Genomic DNA, 8,922 nt, shown 5'->3' with positions numbered 1-8,922 from the left:
AGGCCATGTCAGGCCAGGAGACAGAGTGGCAAGATACCTGAGTTACTGTTGGAACACTCTTCCTGCTATCCTGGAAGAAGACAAGTTCAGACTCGAGGTCAACATGCCTCCTAGGAAAGGGACAGGCTTAGATGAGCTCCAAAGGAAGACACACAATTTAGACTAATAGTGGATGAATTTTAGGAAACTATACCTGAATGTTAACTATGGGTTGTGATCAGTGTTCTCACCTGTTGTAAGGATGAAGGCAAGGTCTCCCGTGGATTTTATTCACCACATAGTCTATGGTTAGGGGAGTTGCCAGATGCAGGTCTAGGGCATGAAGTCAGACACTCAGTTATAGGAGTGATACAGAAAGACATAGATGGCCAAAAAGAGCATGAAAAAACATCCCTTATAAAGGAAATGCAAATTAAAACCACCATGAGATACTGCTTAACCTCAGTCATTGTGGCTAAGATTAAAAGTACAACAAGTGAGTTGCTGCAAGGCTGCAGTAAAAGACCCCTCCTACCCTGTTGCTGGAGATAAATTAGTAAGCTACTGTGGAGGAGTGGCTCATTTTATCTGGCTGGTCAGTGAAGACACTGCATCATTTTCAGAGCCGAGATGATCATTGTCTGACTTGCACATTGAACACAATACTAACACATCAGACAGAAGTGACTTTTGGGGATTGGAATAGTTGTCGTAAGATCATGAAGTAATAGACCATGTTTAGCTTTTGGGTTGTGATGAAGGCACTTCTGTATATGATGGTACCATTAAAGATGCTGTGAGGGATCAAGTCTAGGAGGGGAAGCAAGTGAGTTTGTTACAAACTATGATTAGCTAAACCCTATGATTTAGCTCTGGTAAAATCTAACTCGTGATGGGTAGCTCCAACTGGCATTTTTGTGTCATGTTCAGAACGTAACCTGGATTGAGGTCCAGAACTTCTACATCATAACCTATTTCTCAAATGGAAATTAATTCTCTGCCATGGAAAATGTGGCCTTGGTCTGGTATGCTAAGGTGGTTCTTCATAATAGTTTGGTTTGCAAAGGTTGCACGCAGTATTGTGCATCACAGGTAACTCCAGGATCATACTACTTGTTAGATCATGTAGGCCACATTGCAGGGCACTTTTTACTGTGGTGGGCATTTTCCTTGGACTTAAGGATTAGTAAGTTCACCAGATGCTTCCAGGACCATGGCATTTCTCAAGACAAGGGCAGTGTTCTCCAGATAACCCTGTGGTAGGGTATCCTATCTCTCATGAAGAAAACTCCTGAAAACTTCTCACTTGTTCTACAGGGTGTTACTTCTGGGAGTAGATGCCTTGACGGATTCCCGTATTCCCGTATTCTGGGATCGGAATGTGATATGACCTCAACACACTGAGGGCCATGGAGACCTCCTGTGGGTTGGTGCTCCCCTGGTGCATTCTCAGGGTTGGGAAATTCATATTCAAGCACTGGTGATTAGAACACTTTAGCAGCCATATCCCATGCCCAGGGGCATGGTGCTTCACTCCAGAGTGGTGTTAGAAAGGGTGGACAAGAGGGAGCAAATCAAGGCCATGATATTAATCAGGGTCTTATGAATGCTAAGTGTCTCTTGATATGATGGAACTCCGGAGACCGCATAGGTCCCATTTCAGGTGTTCCAATCTGGAGCCATGGAGCAAAAGTAATTCCTTCTTAGCCATCTGACACTGGCTAAAGCTAACCACTGTAGGGCTATGTATTCCCAGGCCCTTTAGGCTTTCTTGTGGAAGCTTCCAATAGGCACTGGTTTAAGGCAGTCATGTGACAAGAACCTGTTATTCCCACTATGAGAGAGTGACCTAATGAGCTTTTAGTGGAGCACTGACACTCAGAGGGAGGTTCCCCCAAGCCTGGAGCTGGATGGGGGAGAACCCCTGTTTGTTTTTACAAATACTGAAATGGGGAAGCATATCCTTAAAACTGCACATTCTGTGAGTTGTAATTTACAGTGAGACCTAATGTGGTAGTCCAGTTCAGGCTACCCAGAATCATAATAGTCATATCAGCTGATTGGGAGGGGTTCATCCCAACAGCTTCTCCTACCTTCTGTAATTCAGGCCTGTTAGGAGCTGTTTGTTCTATAAAGGTCATATTAACCATTCTCAGGTTTTCTGTAGCCTCAGGGTCCAGGTTAGTAGATTGTAAATTTGATATATTTTCTCCAGACAGGCAAAGGGATCCTCGTTTTCCCTCCCTCCCTGTGAAGCTCTTGGATTTATTTAACTATTCATTTGATTTTATTCCTAATACTCAATTTGACCAGAGACAGAGAAAAAGCAAGCTGCCAGGTCTGGGACTTGAACCGTAGTCAGCCACAAAGTTCAGTGTGTAACTACCATGCCACCTGCCAGCCCCAAAGCTCTTGAATTTTATTTAGACTATTCTTCCAGGGAACCCCTTTTTTAGCACTGTACTTACAGTAGTGTTCGAGGTGAACTCAAGCAGATTCTTCATTCAGGTTCCAGTCAGGTGCCTTCACAGGTGCTGCTGCAGTGGGGTCTGGTGTGTGCTGTGGCTCTGCATGGAGAAGGGCCTAGGCACCTTCGGTAAGTGCCTACTGGCAGTAAGCAGTATGTTAAGCAAGGCTTGAATGTCTTCCCAGGTGGGGCAATGGGTGGATACTATGCTAGTCAAGAGCCCTACCGACTTGGGAGGGTCATCTTAGCATTGGGGTGTGAGGGTGTGGGAATTAGAATTTTTCCAATTCAGTAAGTCCAGGTAGAAGTAGCATAAGTCTAAAAGTACCCAGTGGGCTGTCTGGATATTGGCCTAAGGGACTATACTGTAAGTATAGTCTTTGCCTCTTTAGGGGGAACCCTTTACCCAAACTAGGTGCTCTGCTAGGTCTTAAGAGGAGAGACTATTCCAGACTCACTTTCCATGCCAGTAGAGGGCTAGGTGCCATGTTGGGCTTGGTTGCCCACGTGTTTGGCTGTAGGGGTGGCATGGGGAGCAGGAAGGGCTGTGGTTGCAACTCTGCAGCCAGACACATGGGCAGCAGATGGTGTGGAGGTTAAAGGCACTGGACTCTCACATGGCCAACTGTGGTTAGAGTCCTGGACCTGGTGGCATGCTTTCTCTTCCTCCCTTACCCACCCACCCCCCCACCCTCTCTGGTCAAATTAAAATATTAAATAAAACTCTTAATTAAAATGAAAAAAAGGCCGTCCATTTCTTCTTCAGCGGGGACGGACGTTGCTGTTGAGGCACAGTAACTGCCATGGCTTCCAGTGCTTTGGCAAAACCTCAGATGCGTGGCTTTCTAGCCAAGCATCTGCGATTTCTTATTGTTGGAGCATTCATTGTATCCCTGAGTGTTGCAACTTTCTATAAGTTTGCTGTGGCTGAACCAAGAAAGAAAGCATATGCAGATTTCTACAGAAATTATGATTCCATGAAAGATTTTGAAGAGATGAGGAAGGCTGGTATCTTTCAGAGTACAAAGTGATTTTGGAATGTAAAGAATGTCACTGGATTGGTGCCATGTTCCTGAAATATGAATACATGGGCTAAAGAATAGTTTCTCTTGATAAATAAATACTGTGGACAGAAAAAAAACAAAACAAAACAAAACACAAAAAAACCAAAAACAAACACAAAAAAATTCTCCCAACATTAACTTTTCTCATCTGGTGAATCCTTATGCTTTTACATGAAGGTTTGTCAGTAGGATAATGCAACCATTTCTCAAATCTCTGACAAAACAATTCCAGCTGATACACACTATGATTAAAGATCCATTAATTAGCCATTTTTCTCTGGATCTTAAACATACATGGGCCGAGAAGTATGGCAATAAAACACCATTTCTGTTACCATTGGACTATTGCTGTCAGCAGGCCAATCTGCTAAAATCCATGCCAATGGGCTTTGGGGTGAAATGAAGAGCATCCCATTCTTAGTTTGTTACCAACCTGGAGTTCTCTAAACCTCATTTCCTGTCTACCTTCCTTCAAATGATACCTCAAATGAACAAAATTCTCCTACCTAAACAAATGGCAACTGTTTGAGCTGGCTCATCAGGAGCCCTACAAACACCCCAAGTTGGTTCCCTAGGAGCCCAAATGGCAGGAAAGAAATGTCTTACGTGCACCCTCAGTAGAACTTACCTGGAAGCAAATCAGAACTCCTTCCCCAGAGTTCAATTCCTCTAGCATCATCTTCTAAAAGACCATTTTAAAGCAGCCAGCACCAGGCTAGGGAGGACACAGGACCCGAGACTTCAGAGCTAATTTGGCCCCAACTAAGACATTCTTTCCTGGGAAGCCCAGGCCTGGGTTCAGGTAGCTGTGAGGAGCCAGGGCACCTCTGATTTTATCACTTCCCTCTGGTTCAAGTTGGAAACGGGTGAAGCCTCATTTGTTCCTAAATGAGTGAGCTGCAGTCACTTAGTTCTGGGGGAACTGAGACCGGCCACTAGGAGGCGAACCACAGAATCGGCCATGTAGGATCCAGTTGCGGTAACTGCCCAACCACTGGCAGGCCCCAGGAGAAAATTGTTGTTAATTTATTGACATATATGTCACTTATACTTGGAAGATACCCAGGGGGATACATCTTATCTGTAGCATCTTGAGCAAAAAACCAATACAATTTTAGAAAAGTGAGAAGATAGAGAAAACTTGAGTCTGGGATGTGGGGTGACAGATTGTGGGGAGGTAAGACAGCAGATAAAGGCTGGTTAGCAGAGTTTGTTACAGATTTGCACTGGTGACCCATTTCCAAGGCGATTAAGGATCAAAAGTTACCTTTGGTAACCAGTCTTCGTCCTTTCTGGTAGAGACAGAAAGATAAACTCCTTGGAAACATCCTGTCTCTTTGACAGGAGGGAAGAGGGCAGCTTTTCTTGTCTCCTTCTCTATTGCTTTCAGCCGGAATAATCATGATGCTAAAGTGACAGTCTCATGTCTTCAGGTTCCTTCTTCCTTCCCATTGTAATGACTTTTTGATCACTTTCTTGTTCCTTTTAGCATATCAGGGCATGCCATACTGTCCTCCAGGCATGGAGGTAGGAAATTGCAGGCAGGACATAGGAAGAAAGAAATCCTCTGGGGTGTTGGGTACCCAAGTCTGACCTGTGTGGAGATGCACATGAACCCACCCCTTTTCTCTGCAGAGAGAAGTCTGCCTTGGCCCACACAACACCTAACTCAGAGGCTCTCAGCAAAAAGGCTCCCCAGAGGTGGGGATGGAGCATGAGGTCACAGCCTCAGCTGAACAACACTCTCAGCTCTGGCTATGATGCTGACGGGGCCTTCCGAGCTGCAGTCACCACTCTGTCCTGGTCTCTTCTTCGCTTAGCTTTTTTGAAAAGCTTGCTCTTGTCATCACTCAGCGTTTGCTCAGACCTGACTGCAAAAAAACAGTGCCAACATTTGAGTACCAATGGCCGGAAAAGAGTTCCTGAGACTCCGCATATGCCTCTACCAACAACAAAACAGGAGGAGTGTGGTGATAAGATGTTCCCAAAACACTACAACAGGCCAAATTAGTGTCCTGAAGCACCTTACCACTCAGACAGAATAGTGGAAAAGGGAAGAATTGGGTTACAATTAAGTTTTCGGGGAGCTGTGAATTGCTCATTTGAGGAAGAACTTCGATGCATGTCTTGGGCTACTTCAGCCTGATATCTGTGGTTGAAACACGTGGTTCCATTGAGGTTTATTGTTGTTAGCTTTCTGTTTAACTAGAACCAATATGAAGACCACTTTCCTTCTCTAAATTTCCCTTAGAGAAATTCTTCTGAGTCTCACCTTTGTAGACACACCCAGGAATGCTTAGAGTTTTTATGTAAAATGGAAATATAGAATGGAGGGTTAGCTCAGTGGCATGGTTGATAGTCTTATGCTAGCATTGCTAAATGAGAACGACTTGGGTCCCAGTGAAATTGACGTGGTCAATTATTTTCCCTTATACATGGGGTCTGAGGGATATATTTTCATGGAGTGTAGAGTAGCTGCCCCAGTCTCTGGAGCTGATACGAGGAGCTGTCTCTGGTGAGGATGCCACTTTAGCTTTTACCTATCCAGGAGCAGTGGGCAAATGGGGTCACCTGGACCCTACCTCACCATCCAAAGCTTCCTGTTGAGCTTAGCTGTCTCAGCCTGCGCGTGTGCATAGTTCATTCAATTTTATGTACCACCACACAATCTAGCTTCTCTGCTCAGGTCTCGGCTACATAGACTGGAAAGTTTTGGATATATATGAGCCAGAACATCCAAACATAGTGAGGTCCAATGGGAATGCTCCCTATACACACATAGACACACACACACAAGACTCCTGCAAAACACAAACTTTTCTGTGCAAATATGAAGTCATCACTAAATGCCTGGAACTCTACAGCAGAGCCTCAAGAAATATGAAAAAAGCAGGACCTGCAATTGGCGTAATGGTTATGTCGCTGGACTTCCATTTAGTTGACTGCAGTTCAAGTCCTGGACCTGGTGGCTTAAACTCATACTGGGTATGTGTGTGCCCAAGATCGTGAGAGGAGAATGGAGGAGAAGATTGTGGTGTGGCCATCCCCCCTGGGGGATGATTTCTCGCTTTTTGTCTGCCTTTCTGGCAAGTGCACGTGCTCCATAGCAAAAATCTCTCAAAATTAAAAAAAAAATTAAAAAAAAATGAAAGCAGAAAATGCCCCCACCCCAGGAACACTAACTCCCCATCAATAAGGGGTAAAACATAAGAAATTACAGAAATGTCAACAAAATAGGGCTGGCAGGTGGTGTAGTGGTTAAGGGCACTGGACTCCCATGTGGTCGACCACAGTTTGAGTCCCAGAGACCTGGCGACTTGCTTTCTCACTTTCTCTGTCCCTCTCTAGTCAAATTAAAAGTTAAGTAAAATCTTAAAAGTCTGCAAAAGAATTCAGAATATTGTAACTACACTTGAAGAGACTAAGAAAACAGAAAACTAATCTCAGATGAGAACATTTCATGACTTCAGAGGAACTCTAAAAAGGGATAGATATGAAAAAAGAATCAAATAGAACTTCTGGAGTTAAAGGATATAATCTGGGGATCAAAACCTCCCTGGAAAGTATTCCCCTACTAGACCACGGGAAGAAAGCCTCTGATCTCAAAGGCAAAGTTTCCGACTTAAAGCAACTGAGAAGAATGAAAAATGAGGACAACATACGGGAAATCCTAGATACCAGTAAATGCCTGAGTATTTACATCCTGGTTATTCCAGAAGGTGAAGAGATGGGTAAAAGACTAAAAAACCTCTTTAATTATACATTGGTTGAAAAACTTCCAAACTTGGAAAGGCATATGGAAATCCAAATTCAGGAAATAGAATAGATTTAATATAAGATCCACCTAAGTTTAACATAAGAGCCTCTCCAAGGCATGCTGTAGCCAAGCATAAAAATAAGACGACAGGCTTTTTGAGAATGTGGCTTGTGCTTCATGGGTACATGTGTCCGGGTGTTTGTGTTCCCTGCAGATATGGGGGTGAGGGAGTTCATTTGATTATTTGATGATGAAGTTTTGAAATAAAGCTATAGTTCTTTTACTAGCAAAAGTTAAAGGAAAACAGGCTGACCCTGGGGTATCTTAGTGTCTTGGTCAGTATTACCTAGGTCTTCTGTCAGATCTCATGTTCCAAAAGGCCAGAGAGTGAAGAATCAATGTGTCTTTTTTTCACAGAGGGGTGGTGGCAGAGATGAATTTATTGATGGTGGTACACTCTAACTTCAAGCTCCTTTTGGACAAAATGTAAAGAGCGTTCTCATTCTTCAGGATAGTATAGAAACCTGTAGTAACAAATTACATCAAAGGTCCTGTAACGCTTCCTAGGTCTCTACTGAGTTTAGTCTAGGCTGGGCTTCTGATGTTCCTAACAGCTAAGAGCTCTACAGCTAAGAATTTGCAGGGGGTGCATAAAGCTTCATTAAGGTGGGGAGATCATACAACACACCTGCTTTTCCAGCCCCTTGGGATTCGGTTGCCAAGTCTAGAGTGGGGAATCCCTATGTCGGCATGAGGGTTCTAGAACAGAGGCAGGCCTGTGGTTCTGAGCGGTGGTGGGTCCACTCAGCTAGAGCGGATACTTGGACATCCAGGGGAGCTGCCACAAGCCATCCCTGGTGTTAGAGCAGAATCTCACGTTACTGGGGCTACTTCTGCGGCAGGCTATTTGGTCTCAAATTGATCAGCTGTAGAGTCAGACTAAAGATGAAAGGCGTATAGACTACATTGTACCTCCTTAGAAATGTTGAAGGCCATTTGCTATCTGTCATGTGGAACTGGAAATTTTCTGGGGAAGAATGGGGAAGCAAGAATTCATCTTCCCATTCAGAGCAATAGAGTACTGCCCTGTAGTTAGTTTCCATCTGCCTTCCAAGCACTGTTACCCAGGAATCCTACCTTAACCCAAACAGTCGGAAGAATCCTAGCCGGATATCCCATGTGAAGGCAAGTCCGTGCCTATTGAGAAAAAGCTAGTAGCGACCTCTCCATCTGGCTCACTGGACCCGATGGCTTCAAAATGCAAATGAGAGCATTTGAGCTGATCTTCCTCTGAGGGAGATGTTTTCTCACTCCAGGACGTTGAGGTGTGTGACTCCACTGGACATTGTTCACTTTCTGTACAAGCTCTTCCTATGGGTGGGTGGTGGGTGGTGGGTGGTCCTGTCAGGGAGGAGGTAGTCCTCTCCCACTCTGGCTGTGAGAGAAGGTGGCAGGATCAGACAAGCATTCAGGGCCAGTGGCTGGAGCAGACACATTGAGTTCCGCGTTGTGGACAGCAGATGGCAGCACTCAATCACACAGGAGAACTCGGTGCTTCCTGGGACACCTTGGCGGGGTTGCCGCCTAAATTGTGTAGCTTCTGAGAGTTTTCTGGAGAGAATGAACCAGCAGTGACTGCTTAGAGGAGATATGGG

General features: G+C 44.6%; 1 protein-coding gene and 1 long non-coding RNA gene across 5 annotated transcripts in view; one reads left to right on the top strand and one right to left on the bottom strand.

The window, feature by feature from the left end:
• Window positions 1-7,999, bottom strand: part of LOC102503092 (uncharacterized) — a 13,497-nt gene extending 5,498 nt beyond the window's left edge. Inside the window, exons 1-3 of one of the 4 annotated variants that reach the window (XR_003549862.1) lie at window positions 4,778-5,120; window positions 2,448-2,583; window positions 237-312 (exon numbers count right to left, since the gene is read on the bottom strand). This is a non-coding gene — a long non-coding RNA (uncharacterized LOC102503092). Of the gene's footprint in view, window positions 1-236; window positions 313-2,447; window positions 2,587-4,777; window positions 5,121-7,955 lie in introns of those variants that run through there. The other 3 variants (XR_335008.1, XR_335007.1, XR_003549861.1) reach the window with 3 other exon arrangements.
• LOC102502668 (cytochrome c oxidase subunit 6C-like) lies at window positions 3,250-3,579 on the top strand. The gene has a single exon (XM_014588932.2). It carries the CDS (start codon window positions 3,250-3,252, stop codon window positions 3,475-3,477), a length of 228 nt encoding a protein of 75 aa, XP_014444418.1. The 3' UTR covers window positions 3,478-3,579.
• Window positions 8,000-8,922: the final 923 nt, after the last annotated feature.

This window comes from Tupaia chinensis, unplaced genomic scaffold (genome assembly GCF_000334495.1).
Source record: "Tupaia chinensis unplaced genomic scaffold, TupChi_1.0 Scaffold000318_1, whole genome shotgun sequence".
In the NCBI taxonomy this organism is placed as follows: domain Eukaryota; kingdom Metazoa; phylum Chordata; class Mammalia; order Scandentia; family Tupaiidae; genus Tupaia; species Tupaia belangeri.
Note: the sequence above shows the minus strand (reverse complement) of the source record. Positions and strands in the feature narration are given on the sequence as shown.

Bases quoted from the DNA above. Each gene is read 5' to 3' on its own strand.
- LOC102502668 (XM_014588932.2), top strand. From the start codon at position 3,250: ATGGCTTCCAGTGCTTTGGCAAAACCTCAGATGCGTGGCTTTCTAGCC.